This window comes from Triticum dicoccoides, chromosome 4A (assembly GCF_002162155.2).
Source record: "Triticum dicoccoides isolate Atlit2015 ecotype Zavitan chromosome 4A, WEW_v2.0, whole genome shotgun sequence".
Taxonomy (NCBI): domain Eukaryota; kingdom Viridiplantae; phylum Streptophyta; class Magnoliopsida; order Poales; family Poaceae; genus Triticum; species Triticum dicoccoides.
Window position 1 is genome coordinate 5,095,475 of NC_041386.1, and position 16,262 is coordinate 5,111,736.

Genomic DNA, 16,262 nt, shown 5'->3' on the forward strand with positions numbered 1-16,262 from the left:
ATCCGCTGACCCACTCTTCAAACACAACCTATTCCGGCGCCGCTTCCAGATGGCTAGACATGTGTTTAACCGTATCCGAGATAGGGTGGTCGCGTACGACAACTATTTCGTGTGCAAGAAGGATGTCCTGGGAAAGATTGGCTTCTCCTCTTATCAGAAATACACTGCAGCTATTCGGATGCTTGCATATGGAGTACCCGATGATCTCATTGATGAGTATGTCCGAATGAGCGAGTCCACGTGCCTATACTTCATGTACAAATTCTAGAAGGCTGTGGTAGTAGTGTTTGGCCCGGATTACTTGAGAGATCCAACTACTGCAGATACAGTCCAATTGTTGGTGATCAATGCCAGTATGGGCTTTTCGGGCAAACCGTCATAGGGTTGGGATGGGGAACAAGCGCGCGCAGCCAAACATCAATGTGATCACAGTGCTCCATGGCAAACCATCCGCGCGAGGGGACGGCGTCGTTACAGGACGCCTTGAGGGTAGAAGCAAGGGAGGGCGTGGCCCTTCTGAAGACAACGGCGTTGTACCTTTTCCAAAGGAGCACACAAGCCAATGTTCATATACACGAGTCAAAACAAATAGTAAACAAGCTAGCCCAATGTGCAGAGCCAACATGGCACCAAAGCTAGCCAGCCTAAAGTACAGAGCCAACATGGCAACGCATAGAAACGCTCACAAGAGGACCGCAATGACAAGCCCTAACCACTAGTATATTCTTGTTCACGATGGATATTATTAGCCACCAATGAAATCATGTATATTTGTAATTTTTTTACTAAAAGAATGTATTATACGGGGCTACATACAGACTCGGCCGTGGGTATTGTTGTGGTCAAGTAAATGTAGCGTACGTAGGACGATGTGTGTACTGTGCTATGCGTACGTATGAGTTACTGTTCCTTGTAGTCCTTGTTGTTGTATGGCGCAAAGAGCTCGGCGATCCAGTTGCCCTTACGTAGCGTGGCGGAGCCGAGGTCGGCGCACATGCCGTCGCTGTCGTGGATGCTGTAGGTGGAGATGCAGTGGCGGCGATAGAACCGCGTGGTGCGGCGCATTGCGTCGGCCTCGCCGGCGACGTGCCCCATCATGGCCTTCACGCTCGGCAGCTCGAACCGCCCCTCCAGCAGCCCCGACAGCCACCGGCACCGCAGCTCCGACGTGTGCAGGTTCGACACGCTCTCCACGAACCCGACGAACGCCATGTTGGGGATCAGCGGGTGGATCGTGCCACTGCCAAAATAAATTGCACTTCAGCGTCGATCGATTTGTATATGTTGGAGCAAAAGATAAACGCAACGTGTACACGTACCGGTAGAGCGGCATCATGGAAGACTTGCCGACGACGAGGTCGCGGAAGGGCTTTGGCAGGACCTCACGGAGCTTGTCCTTGCCCTCGAAGCCGGTGGCGAGGAAGACAAGGTCCGCCTCCACCTTGGCGCCGTCGTCGAGGACCACGCCGTTCTGCGAGAAGCACCAGCCGGCGGAGGTCCTCTTGAAGCAGACAAGGCCACGGTCCGCCATGTCGAAGAAGCCCTCAGGGAGGATGGCCATCTGGCAGCTGGCGTAGTCCTCGACGAAGGGGTGGTCCGGCGTCAGACCGTACTTGCCCAGCGGCAGCTTCCATGACAGGTACGACTCGATGAACTTTGACACCCCTGCCCGCTGCACCACCAGAATTCAAAACACAACACGTTGCTCTCAGATTGTGATATGCATGCAAGGTCTCTAGCATGCACACGTGCATATATATGTTAATACGTTCATAAGTATTTCCCTATATACGTGCATGTGTATCATGTACAAGTTTCACGCTGTGAGATGAATTCTGACGCACACATACCAGTGGGCTCATGAGGCGGCAGACGAGGGATCGGAAGAACCCTTGGTTGGGCCGCTCGTAGAAGAGCTGAGACAAGCGTGTGGAGTAGAACATGGAGAATGGCAAGCCCCAGATGGAGTACGATGGCACCACCCAGTGCAGGGTCCGCACCAGCATCGTGCACGGCTGCCCTCCCTCGCCTGCAAACAAACAAGCAAACGCGACCGGTTAATGGGTCGATCCATATCAAACACATCTCGATCTAGCTCTTGTTTCCTACACGGAATCATGACTCATCCAGTTGTTCCTACTATACTAACTAGATGATACCCCGCACGTTGTTGCGGGAATATTTGCAATACATTTCGATGATATGTGATTTCTATGGAACGTAAATAGTGATACTACGAAAACTAAAATTGCAAATCCATATGCTTTATTGTGTTTGATTAATGTATTGTAAAATATCTAATATATGTTTGCATGTTGAGGTGGACATTTTCATGTGCATGAATGCATGTTGTGAATTGTGATGGGTCTTTTGCTATGCATGTTGCTTGATGATGTGGCATGCTTGCATGTTGAGAGAAATATATTAATAGGGGCTAGCTATTTAGATATAGAAGATTTCAGGTCTTTACTCCAGCTTGGGTTCTAGAGCATTTACTATCTGGTGAGAACTGGGCGTGTCAGTTTCTCCGCTCTGCAAATGAGTGCGTTTTGGCTGTATAGTGGACTATTATTGTTTTCTTAATGAAAATCAGGGGTAAACCCCTTTTGATAAAAAAAACTAATTTCAGGTCAAGCGTCAACCTGTTCGGTACCAGCACTGATTATACTATGTTTTGAGAAACTGCTGAAATGCATACTCAAGTGAGTTTGTTAGGACGCCATGCCAGCTACCAGTCTAGTTTTGAAAGTTCGGTTGGAACGGCAGATAATCTTTGTTGCAAATCTGCTACTACTGGTCAAACATGCAAACACTTTGTTACATATATGATTGAGTGGTGCTTATAAATTGCTCATGCGGTAAAAGTCAAGGCGGTATGCGTACTGATTGCGTCTAGTGTACTTTGAACTTGTAAATGCAAGAGACCTACCTAGAATTATAATAGTGCATGATGAAGTGTGCGAGGGGTCAAGACAAGAGTGACCTTTTCTGGACCAGAGTATCCAACTCTCCGAAATCTCTAAGGCACATGTCACCAAATATGGCATGTATTATTCAGACATCCACTTCATCGAATGATGGGACGTTTCCACAACACATATTACTATCCTGTTTTGTTTTGTTATATATAAGCTCTGTGTGAACTTGCTTGGCATATTCTTTTTCTACATTATGATAGCTTATCTGCCTTCTGCTAGTTTCATGCATAGTTCCATGTTGAATTTTGTCCATATTTTAGGAGAATTTTAGTTCAAACCATGTTAAATCTTCCAATCAATATATACGCACCTTGGTTTGCCTGGGCACATTCGTTGGCTAGATCAATAGCACTCTTCTTGTAGCCAACCACCACAGCCTTCTTGCCTCGCATCAGTTCAACGGTCTCCTCCTCGCTCAGCTTGCAGTAGTCCAGCGAGTGCATCACCGTCCCCTTGAACACCTCCGGCCCCTTCCCCGGCGGGAACACCGGCATCCGCGGCACGTCGCCGTATTTCCCCGTGCACATCACCACGAACTCGAACTTGTAATACTGCAGATTACCGTGCGTGTGAGATCGATTGAATACAAATTATCTTGAAACCAGCATGTCAAAGTATATATGGTACCTGAACGGTGTTGGAGTCGCCGGTGACGATGCCGACCTCCCACATGGGCTTGCCACGGAGCGGATCCTTGCCGGTGCCGCTCCACAGCTCGGTGAACCCGGCCCGGGCGCCGCTGAGGAACTTGATGTCCACCACCTTGGACCCGAATGAGATGTAACGCCAGAGGTCGAACTCGTCGGCGTAGCCCTCGAGGTAGTCGACGATCTCCGAGTGGGTCGGGAACGAAGGGTCGTCGCGGTTTTTCCAGGAGTAGTCGGAGAACTCGTAGTCCGGGCGGGGCGTCTGCAGCCGCGTGGTGCGGTAGACGCAGTGCTTCCACACCCCGCCGACGGACGGCGTCGCCTCGAACACGACGGGGTCGTAGGCCGCCATCTGCTTCGCCGCGGCCAGGCCGCTGATCCCGCCACCGATGATGGCCACGCGGGACACCGGAAGCACGGTCTCCCTCGTGGCCCGTGCCGCTTGTCCTTGCGCCATGGCCATCGTCTACCCGAGGTGTTGGATGGAACTGGCTGTGTGTGTGCTGATTGAGGTGATCGAGGGATGTGTGCGCACTGGCTAGCTGCTTCTTGCAGGCGTAGCTAGGAGGCTGCGAGAGAGCTGATTCTTGCAGGCGTAGGAGGCTGCGAGAGAGCTAGAGCTGGAGGCGCTGTTGAGCTCTGTGTGTGTTGGTGTCGACAAGGGAGGGCCTGGTGTATTTATAGGGTTAGGGATGCTAGCACGGGGGCTCTCGAGCATGTGAGCTTTCCACAGTTTCTCTTAGAAAACGTACGGAAACGTAGGGAGAGAAGAAATGCCGCAGCTAGCGAACTGGAAAGCCGGCCAGCTAGGTCGGAGGTATGCAGGTCTGGAGAGCACGCATCCTCTTTTCCTCTTGGCTTTTGAACCAAACGACTAAATTAAGTTTTGTTTCATATTTGAGTTTCCGGTGACCAGGTCTTTCAAATGAGAACCATTTTGATGAGTTTTGAAATCTTTGTTAAGTTTCAACTTTTATAACTTGGTACGTACGAGCGACTGACAGAATCGTAAATTCCAGAACCAGTGGCCAACAAAATCGTAAGTTTTAAATTTCAACTATAAAACTTGGTACGAGCGACCGACAAAACCCTATGTTTCAAAAACTATGACGGACAAAATCACAAGTTTAAAAAATTAAAATTTTAAACTTGATGTGCCCTCGTGCGGGATCCAACGACTTTGCAGATCACAGGGCGATTGGGCAGCTGGCACAGGTTGGGCAGATGCGTGCCCCGGCGAATTTCCGGCGTGCAGGTGCACACCAATGCCAACATCTTACCATCTACCTAGAACGAAAATGACCCGGTGTGTACCTCTATAAAATTACACATGTTGACACTTCAAGTTGGGCTGTCAAACATTATGCATACACACAAAAAATATCAAATAAAACGATTTGGACCCAGTATCCGTATAAAATCACACATGCATATCACTTCGAGTTGGGGTGTTAAAAATTAATCATGGGCTATTTGTGAGTTGCCTGAAATAAAGTTTTGTCAAAGTCATTTTTCATGAAGAAAAAAGGGGGTGGCGCATGGCAACAAGGCTGAGACAAGGTCAGCGCGGAGGCGAGCATAGCAGCAAGGCCATGACAGGGCTGAAATGTCTGGCCGGAGCATCCCAGTGAGGCCTCACCAGGACCTGATTGGGGACGCCGCGGCTACGATCGCATAGGACATGAAGGAGTTCACATGTTCAAGGGAGAGTTCATGAGTGGTTTTCATTTTACACGGCGCGGAGTAGGCCGTGCCGGGACAGAAACAATGTGGCTTGCCGCGGCATTGCCGGCGGAGGAGAGGCATGGGTGAAGAAGGAGATGGGCTCGCGGGAGGTGAAAAATGGAGCAGAGCCGTTGGACTGAAATTCAATGGCTAGGAAATTTGACTGGCACCAAAACGATTTTAGGTGACTTACAAATAGGAAATCCTTATATACATACATGAAATCAATTGGAAGGAATTTGGACCTGGTGTCCTCTGCATCATGGAAGATGTACATGGTACTCCCCTGCCCACCAGTATGCAAGCATGTATGCACTGACTCGGCAATACCTAGTTTCCACATCATTCTATTTTACAAATTTTATTCTTAACAAAAAATATTCTAAACGCACGTACGATACTGTATGTACTAAACTTGACTTGATCACCTCAGATGCACCGACCGTAAACTGGCCATGTCCTTTTCAGACACATGGCATAATTTTTTTTTTACAGTAAACTAGCCATGCATGCACGACCGTGTCAAGCCGGCCCCTCCATCTCGTTCCTCTGATCATGTGGACCGGGAGAAACTTAATCGCACGTAGCTTTGGACCGGGGAACAAGGAAAGGGTTGTGTGTAACCCGGACGACGGCCAACGATCTCGACCGTGCCTTCCCATTTTTGGCTACGAACGCGCCTACATGCATGGCTATATCTCCCATGTCATGTCACGTCGCCAGCTGAATGTTCCTTTCAGCCCTATGTAGCTAGCTAGCATGACCTTTAATTTGGTTGTTGCCACGTCTTGTCGCGTCGTTTCATCCGTGCTAAGCTGTGCGCGGACTATTCTTTCCCTGTCACCGCCGTATGGAAGCAGCAAACCAAACTAATACAAGAAAACAACTTGAAAACTTCAATACACGTAGTGGTACTTTTCTACGGATAAATCAAACTACTGTGCTGAAACTCCTGCGGCTCTTGTGAATAGTACCCTTCCATTCTTAAATATAAGTCTTTTTAGAGATTTTAATATGAACTACATAAAAAATTAGTGAATATACACTTTAAAATATATCTATATACATCCGTATATAGTCCATGGTGAAATCTTAAAAAAGACTTATATTTAGAAACGGATGTAGTAGCTAGTACACCATATATAAAGAATTTGGTACATTTTCATAATTTTGGACTTTGCTACACATTTCACTTCAGTGCCGTACTAGGCTTCACTTTTGTTTTGGCGGGACGCTTCACTTGTTTAAAAGCCTATCCTTGTTATTTCATGATGATCTTGCCAAGGAAAAGAAATACCACTCCCTTCACACTATTTCAGACCCTCAAAGGTACATCGATCTTATAATCGTACCTGATTATTTATGTATATATGATAGTGAATACACCAAACCAACATGATTAGCTGCCGGGTCATTGTATTGAGAGTACATAATTAATGTGCATGTATGTACGTCCACTGCTTATGAACACCAAAAACCAGCCAGAAGACTCGGCAGGGCTGACCTTGAACACGCATATGCTACAGCCAGGCATAATTATGAAAATCAGGAATTAGGTCGAGCAGCAAGTGTATGTTGCATCTGAACTTTCTATCAGGACCGTGTCTTCAATTCGAGCTTTGACCTCGGCGTGGACCGTATATACAATTAGTACACTGATTAGGTTAGCAATCGTTGATGACACATGCATAAACGAATATATATCGGCCACATGATCCCTTATGATTCTATTTGGTGTAGTCGTTGCACGATTACATGCGAGATTAGGTGGATTACGACTCATTGTGGTGCATATAATCCAATATATTAATCGTGTGTGGTCATTGGAGAAATCTATATGTGCCACGTGCAGCTAATAATTCAGTACATTTGCTTCCAAAACTGATCTAATTTGCCTGACACTTTCCGATGCATGGAAATAGTAGGGTGCTAGATGCGTGTATACTAAAATATGCAATGCATACGTAATACTTGAAAAACTATTTTAGATGGGTGAGGTTAACAAACATATCCTGGGATAGTGGAATACTGGATTAAATTGGTTAGTTCGATATGTGTGTACATAACGAACTTGCTAAGTAATTGTGAAGCCGTGTACTTTGTTAGGTGATTTGTCTATAAAGCGGATGAGAGCCTGTTTCGAGAATTATAGGCATTCGTTATCATGTGGGGTTGCGCAAAATGACTGTACACGGAAGCCCTGTTTGAAATGATAGCCTTAGGAAATGACAGAGATTTTTTCTTAGTTTAACTAATTATGTGTCCATGCGTTGTCATGGGGCCAAATATATTTTAACACAATAAGAGGACTATACAAGACAAATCTTGATGCAAAACAAATAGACAAAATAGGATTGTGTTTTTGTTATAAAGCATAGATTTTTTGTCATTTCTTAAACTGATAAAATAGGTATGTGCTCCTAATCAAGTTGATTTAGTGGGTCAACAAATATAAGAGATTTATTGATATTTATTTGCTTATGGACGTTAAATTGTTGCTATTTATTGGATTATCAAAGATGTCTGGCCGCTACCAGGTTTTACCATAAGAAATAATTTATTTATGGGCCATCAATTTATTGCTATACTATGATTGATCTGGTTTATCAGGTTATAAAAGATTGGTTTGATGGAAATCAGAAGGGATGGATGATGTCTACTACGCAACTTTATTCTTGTAGACTCGTGTTGGGCCTCCAAGCGCAGAGTTTTGTAAAACAGTAGCAATTTTCCCTTGGGTGGATGACCTAAAGTTTATCAATCCATGGGAGGCGTAGGATGAAGATGGTCTCTCTCAAGCAACCCTGCAACCAAATAACAAAAAGTCTCTTGTGTCCCCAACACACCAAATACAATGGTAAATTGTGCAGGTGCACTAGTTCGGCGAAGAGATGGTGATACAAGTGTAATATGGATAGTAGATATTGAGTTTTGTAATAGGAACAACAAAAACAGCAAGCTAGCAATTGATAAAACGGAGCACAAACGGTATTGCAATGCTTGAAAATGAGGCCTAGGGTCCGTACTTTCGCTAGTGCAATCTCTCAACAATGCTAATATTATTGGATCATATAACCATCCCTCACAGTGCAATGAAGAATCACTCCAAAATTCTTATCTAGCGGAGAACATAAGAAGAAATTGTTTATAGCTATTCTTTTTGATCGATCTAATTACTAAAATAACACCAAGTTATTCTTTCCGATTGATCTATCAAGAGTTCATACTAAAATAACACTAAGTTATTATTTTCGGTCGATCATCAAGAGTTCATACTAAAATAACACCAAAGCAAATTCAGATTTATAATACTGGTACAAACCCTCAGCCCCGAGGATGGACTACTCCCACCTCATCATGGAGACCATACGAATGATGAAGATGGCCTCCAGTGATGATTTCCCTCTCCGGCAGAGTGCCGGAACGGATTCTAGATTGGTTTTTCGTGGCTACAGAGGCTTGCGGCGGTGGAACTTCTCATCTAGGGTTATTTCTGATAGTTTCTTTATTTACAAGATTTTTTGGCGTTGGTTTCACGTGAAGATGGGCCTCGAGGTGAGCACAACCCAGCGGGGCATGCCGGGCCCCTCAGACGCGCCCTGGTGGGTTGTGTCCTCCTCGTGGCTCTTCTGGCCCTCCCATGAAGCTTCGGAGGTCTCTTTTGTTCCAAAAAAAATCGTGAAAAAGTTTCAGCTCATTTGGAGAACTTTTATTTCTGCACAAAAAACAACACCACGGTAGTTCTGCTAAAAACAGAGTCAGTGTGGGTTAGTTCCATACAAATCATACCAAAACCATATAAAATTGTTGTAAACATGGCATGAATACTTTATAAATTATAGATACGTTGGAGACATATCAATGGATAACTGGGAAAATCAATGGAGGGTGTGTGGACGAAGAGGTGGTGGGCAAAATTCGACGTAGGACAACGCCCGTGCATTTTAACGGGATATAAATATTCTAGTACATTAGCTTGTGATTTACTTGCCCATATTAATTTAATTGTGTAAAGATATATTTATCAAATCCTGCACGTGGTTTACCTTATAATTTGATGAGAAGTTTGGTAAATAAAATTAAAATGAAATTGGTTCAGAATGTAAGTAAATGAAGATTATTGATTATCATAACGAGAAGGTTGGACGCGAAGGTGGTGAGAAGAAACGTGAAATATGAAACCTTACATTCTTTTTAAGTAGTACTAGAACAATGCCCCGTGTGTTGCAACGGGATATAAATATTCTAGTACGTTAGACTGTGATTTACCTGTCAATAGTAATGTGATTGTGTCAATAAATGTTCATCAAATTCTGATCGTGAATTACCTTATATTTTGATTAGAATTTTGGTAAGTAAATTAAAGTAGAATTGGTTCGGAAGGTAAGTAAATTAAGGTGATTGATTATCATATACATAAAATGTTGGACAAAGGGGTGGTGGGAAGAAAGATGAAATGGGAACCTTGCGTTCTATTTAAGCAGTAGAGATAAATTAAATTAAAATTGGTTCAGAAGTTAAGTAAATTAAAGTGATTGATTATCATATACATGGAAGGTTGAATGAAGGGGTGGTGAAAAGAAAATTAAAATGGGAACCTTGCGTTCTTTTTAAATAGTAGTATAGTAGATATAGTAGATATAGAGATAGAGATTCCAATGCCATGCCGTTTTCTGCATTCTCATAGACCATTGGAAAATTAAAGATCCAACCATTTCAAATTACTTTTCAGATGGAATTTGAGAACACTTTGTATGTGAAAAAGGAACACGCTTTCAGCAAAATTCCAACTCCATATCGTCTGCATCAATCCCACAAACCATTTGAAAATGCGATCAAAATTACTATCCCTATTTTTAGTAAAAAAAAGTAGTATTTTCAAAACTAATCTTAAACCGTGCGGATTGTGCAGAAATGTTCTAGAAGAGAAGAAATCTCCTTATCAACATATTTTCAACGGTATATTGCACGCCTTGTTGAACAAAAAACGCAGAAGTTCAACATTTCGCCAAATGTAGTTCGGCTACTGAAACAAAGACAAATCAATGACATTAATAGAATATTATGTGAGTAGTAACAGAATATTAATGTATATTAGGTATGTGCCCCTTGCGTTGCCATGGAGCCAAATATATTTTAACACAATAAATGACCATGCATGACAAATCTTGATGTAAAATAAATAGATAAAATAATATTACATTTGTTTATAAAGCATAAATTTTCTACCGTTTCTTAAATCGATAAAAAAAATAGGTATGTTCTCGTGATTGATGTGCTTTATTGGGTTACCAAATATAAGAGATTGATTGATATTTATTTTCTTATGGATGCGAATTTATCATTATTTATTGGGTTATTAAAGATGTTTGACATGCATGAGGTTTTACCATAAGAAATAAATAATTTATTTACGGATCATGAATTTATTGCTATACCATAGATTGGTCTCATCTATTGGGTTACCAAAGATTGGCTTGATAGAAAATCGGGATGTTTGATAGAAGATGGGAGGATGGATGAAGAGGTGGTGGAAAGAAAATTTAGCCTAAGATGAAACTTTGCATTCTTTTTAAGTAGTATATATAGATTTATAAAAAAATAGATTAAAAGTAAGTCATTTTCTCCATGGATGTGGGCTTTTGTGAATGAACGAATGTACACAACCCCTTCGCCTCATGGCCCATCCCGACGAATAGGGATTCCTTGCCTGCCATCGGCGTTGTCGCCGATCTGCCTCCTCTCCCAAGGCCATGGACGCCTGGTGGATCCCAATCCTTGACGGTAGGAGGGCTCATGCGTGTGTCTAGGTGTTTTTCTTTATTTGCTCAAGGTTTTATCTGTTGGGGAACGCAGTAATTTCAAAAAAAATCCTACGCATACGCAAGATCTATCTAGGTGATGCATAGCAATGAGAGGGAAGAATGTTGTCCACGTACCCTCGTAGACCGTAAGCGGAAGCGTTATGACAACGCGGTTGATGTAGTCGAAGGTCTTCACACTAGTAGAAAAAGGGTCAAATGTTTAGCTCATTAATCCCGGTTTGTATTTGAGCCGGCACTAATGTGACCAATAGTGCCGGTTCCAACGACTAGGCGGGCGACGCTCATTAGTACCGGTTCGTGTCACGAACCGGTACTAAAGAGGTGGTGGCCTTTAGTACGGGTTGGTCGCTCCAACCGGTACTAAAGACCCCCCCCCCCTTAGTACCAGTTGGAGCCACCAACCGGTACTAAAGGTGGCGGCCTTTAGTACGGGTTGGTGGCTCCAACCGGTACTAAAGACCCTCAACTTTAGTACCAGTTGGAGCCACCAACCGGTATTAAAGGTGGTGCGCTGCCACCCGCAGTGCACAATATTTAGTCCCACCTTGCTAGTTGAGAGGAGCTCGCACCAGTTTATAAGCCCCGCCGCGGCTACCGTGTCGAGCTCCTCTCTAAGCAGGCCTTTGTGGGCCTATTGCAAGTCTTCTGCCCTATGGGGCCTACTGGGCCGTATGGGCCTGCATCCTGGACCAACTAGAGGTTGGGTTTCTAGCCGTATGCAGGCCGTGCTGGCCCAGTAGACGGGTTGTTTTTGCTTTATTTCAAAAATAAATCAGAAAAAAACCCGGTACTAAAGGTCCCCCAGACCACGACGCGCCTCGTGCCACATGGTGGGCCTTTGGTCCCGGTTCGTGTTGAACCGGGACTAAAGGGGGGGACCTTTAGTCCCTACTCTTTAGTGCTGGTTCTAGAACCAGTACTAAAGGTCCTTACGAACCGGTACTAAAAGTCGTCTTTCTACTAGTGTCACGATCCAACTGATCCTAGCACCGAAAGTACGGCACCTCCGCGATCTGCATACGTTCAGCTCGGTGACGTCCCACGAACTCTTGATCCAGCTGAGTGTCGAGGGAGAGCTTTGTCAGCACAACGGCATGATGACGGTGATGATGAAGCCACCGGCGCAGGGCTTCACCTAAGCACTACAACAATATGACCGAGGTGGATTATAGTGGAGGGGGGCACCGCACACGGCTAAAAGCAATCAACTTGTGTGTCCTAGGGTGCCCCCTACCCCCGTATATAAAGGAGCAAGGGGAAGGCCGGCCGGCCCTAAGGGCACGCCAAGGGAGGAGGAATCCTCCACCTAATAGGAGTAGGATTCCTCCTTTCCTAGTCCTACTAGGAGGAGAAGGGGAAAGAGGGAAAGGAGAGGAAGAGGAGAAGGAAAGGGGGCGCCCCCTCCCTAGTCCAATTTAGACTCCCTATAGGGAGGGGGCGCGGCTGCCCCTTGTGGGCTGCCTCCCCTCTTCCATATGGCCCATGTAGGCCCAATCTTTCTCGAGGGGGGGTTCCGGTAACCCTCCGGCACTCTGGTTTTCTCCGAAATCACCCGGAACACTTCCGGTGTCCGAATATATTCATCCAATATATCAATCTTTATGTCTCAACCATTTTGAGACTCCTCGTCATGTCTGTGGTCATATCCGGGACTCCGAACTACATTCGGTACATCAAAACACATAAACTCATAATACCGCTCGTCACCGAACGTTAAGCGTGCGGATCCTACGGGTTCGAGAACTATGTAGACATGACCTAGACACATCTCCGGTCAATAACCAATAGCGGAATTTGGATGTTCATATTGGCTCCCACATATTCTACGAAGATCTTTATCGGTCAAACTGCATAACAACATATGTTGTTCCCTTTGTCATCGGTATGTTACTTGCCCGAGATTCGATCGTCGGTATCTCAATACCTAGTTCAATCTCGTTACCGGCAAGTCTCTTTACTCGTTCTGTAATGCACCATCCCGCAACTAACTCATTAGTCACATTGCTTGCAAGGCTTATAGTGATGTGCATTACTGAGAGGGCCCAGAGATACCTCTCTGATACTCAGAGTGACAAATCATAATCTCAATCTATGCCAACTCAACAAAGACCATCGGAGGCACCTGTAGAGCATCTTTATAGTCACACAGTTACGTTGTGACGTTTGAGAGCACACTAAGTGTTCCTCCGGTATTCGGGAGTTGCATGATCTCATAATCATAGGAACATGTATAAGTTATGGAGAAAGCAATAGCAGTAAACTGAACGATCATCGTGCTAAGCTAACGGGTGGGTCAAGTCAATCACATCATTCTTTAATGATGTGATCTCGTTTATCAAATGACAACTCTTTGTCCATGGCTAGGAAACTTAACCATCTTTGATCAACGAGCTAGTCAAGTAGAGGCATACTAGTGACACTTTGTTTGTCTATGTATTCACACATGTACTAAGTTTCCGGTTAATACAATTCTAGCATGAATAATTAACATTTATCATGATATAAGGAAATATAAATAACAACTTTATTATTGCCTCTAGGGCATATTTCCTTCATTATCCTCATCGGGAAGGCAAGGCGATGGCGGCCTCCTGAAGATGGACTAAGGTCCTCTCCGCCTAGCCCCCCATCATCAGAAGGCGTGTGGAGGTGTTTCTTTGGTGGATTTTGCCGGATTTGGTCGGCCCTTGTCTTTGGTGGATCTGGTCTTCGTTCATCTATGTCTGTTTGTTTACAGGTTGGATTCTTCTGATCTACGCTTCTCTTCATCGGCGACAGTTGTGATCCTATGTGTTGGTCCTATAGGGCTTTAGCACGACGACTTCTTAATTTTCTACTACAACAAGGTTTGGCTGGCTCCGGTAAGGGAGGAGCGACGACGCCTTCGGCTCGCTCTACTGCTTGTAGTCATTGCTTGGTGGTCTTCAGACCTGGATATAATATTTGTTACTTCCGGTGTGGCTTTCACAGCCTTGACAGTTGATTAATAGATTAAAAGTTTTTCCTGAAAAAGAGTCACTAATGGCATTATTTTATCAACAAAGCAAGATTGTTGCTGAAAAATACATGTTCAAATGAGGTGCAACTAAACTCCGACAAGGGAACCCTCTTTGCTTCCTTCCGCCCCCCTTCTTTACACCGTTTGAGAGTCTTGAGGGGTTTCCAGGCCACATCACACGCCTCGTCCGACAGCGAGGCTGGTCAGCATTGTCTATGGAGAGGTGTCGCCGAGGTCTACCTGCATATAGTAGTAGCATTATTATTATGTTTGGCTTGCCGTGTTGCTGTGTGGCATCATGTCGGATGCTTGGAGAGCTTCATCGGAGGTGGGTCGCATCAGGCGTTTGCTGGTGGTTAGAGCCGACGGTGGAGAGGGGTTTCTCCACCGACCACTCCATGAAAATGGTTGTTAGTTCCCTAGATCTGAAGATGGGGATCTTTCTCTTGTAGTGCCCTTATTGCTGCCATGGTGGAGGCTGATGGGTTGCAGAGGGAGCAATGCCACACCTCAGTCTCTTGCTTGCCTTCACCTCCACCCTGCTTCTTCTGGTCGAAAGGCAACTTGATGCAGCCTCGTCGGCTCTGTTCATTCCTCCCGACACGTTGTCGTTAGACGGGAGGCAATGCAGCCAAGCTCATGTTGTCATTTCTTTTGGTCCCGTAGAGATGGCGTAGCGAACCCACCACCCGAAGTGGTTTGTCTTCGGCGATGGCGGCTTCGGTTTTCGGCCCGTGCCGTTTCGAAGAACTAGACTGCTTTTTGCATTCTGCTTTGTGTCTTTTTTGCAAAATGCAAGCAATGGTATGTCATTTTCTTTTCCTTTGGGGACCTTGTGTAAGGTGTGCTTGCACTGTTTATAGATATTTCTAACGCACTCTCGGAGTCTCGGGGTCTTCTCTCCTGTTAAAGAAACCACATTTTACAAAATTCACCACGTTTGTACCCCATTATTTTGGTTTTTCTATTTTGTATCCTATTTATGTCAAATGTGAAGGACGGAGCCACAAGGGGGAATAACATACACATATCCCTAGACTATGTTACTACCTTCATAGTGGGTAGTAACATAAGTGTGATGCCATGCAAAGCTTCATTTATTAGGTTATAGACGCATATTGCATTGAGACATGTGATGTTACAGTAACTAGCTAAGTTACTCAAACTACCTCTCTCCTCATTAACTCATTGCCATGTAAGCAAATTTGTTGAGTTGCACTCGATGTTACTGCTGAAGTTACCCCACTGTGGCTAGTCTTAGACTAGTCACAATGGATGACTAGTAACATGCATATGTTGTATCTCTATAGTGGTGAGTAACATATGTGTGATGTCATGCAACACTTCGTTTATTAGGTTGTAGACTCATCTTGTCATGGTATGTGTGATGTTACAGTAACTAGCTATGTCACCATATGCCCCTCTCTCCTCATTCATTACTCGCCATATCATATGTTTTGCTTAGAGATATGTGATGTTACCATCTATGTTACTCCTACTATGAGTAGTCTTAGGCTAAGCTGGCTGTTTATTGGACACCATGTCGGATACGTAGAGGCACTGGCCGCTTCCAACGTGGCGTACGTGCTTTGACCCAACTGGTAGCTACCTAGCCAAATCGCCCCCGGTTCCCTGCCCGGAATGAGCGGCCTAGTTTCGGCGGTGATTCAACTACGTGCATTCTTTGACTTTATATATAGTGCTTACGGATACTAACCGCACCATACATTTCTCTGTGAATGTGAAAGTGTGAGAGTGTAATAGTCCAGCTTTCTTGTATTCGTACGGATCTACAGACACACTATGTACAGTAGCGTTGACAGAAAAGGGACAGAGTATGAATAACAAAGTTTTCAGAGTTGTGTCTTCTAGACAGAGTGGAGAGCTTGTTGAAATGAATTCAAAATTGACTACAAAAATTTCAACGAAGGAACCCACAGTTAAGCAAAGGGTAAACGTGCATGACTCTCTGACTGCGACAGTATACACTTCTAGTTTACTAGACGTATGTAAGCATGCCATTTACTAGCTAATGCTCGAGAAATTACCACTAATCGTATGGGAAATTTCGTGTACATTTCGTCGATAT

The 16,262-nt window shown here is 44.6% G+C and overlaps 1 protein-coding gene across 1 annotated transcript; it reads right to left on the bottom strand.

The window, feature by feature from the left end:
- Nucleotides 1-813: 813 nt before the first annotated feature.
- LOC119288503 (probable flavin-containing monooxygenase 1) lies at nt 814-4,246 on the bottom strand. The gene is made up of 5 exons (XM_037568114.1): nt 3,606-4,246; nt 3,289-3,529; nt 1,851-2,029; nt 1,320-1,672; nt 814-1,240 (listed from the first exon to the last, which is right to left on the bottom strand). The coding sequence occupies exons 1-5, from the start codon at nt 4,086-4,088 to the stop codon at nt 901-903; spliced, it is 1,596 nt and encodes a 531-aa protein (XP_037424011.1). The 5' UTR covers nt 4,089-4,246; the 3' UTR covers nt 814-900.
- Nucleotides 4,247-16,262: the final 12,016 nt, after the last annotated feature.

Coding starts and splice junctions, on each gene's coding strand:
- LOC119288503 (XM_037568114.1), bottom strand. CDS start 4,088: ATGGCCATGGCGCAAGGACAAGCGGCACGGGCCACGAGGGAGACCGTG. Junction 2,030..3,288: donor ATGTGCCCAGGCAAACCAAG/GTGCGTATATAT, acceptor GTTTGTTTGCAG/GCGAGGGAGGGCAGCCGTGC. Junction 1,241..1,319: donor TCCATGATGCCGCTCTACCG/GTACGTGTACAC, acceptor TTATTTTGGCAG/TGGCACGATCCACCCGCTGA.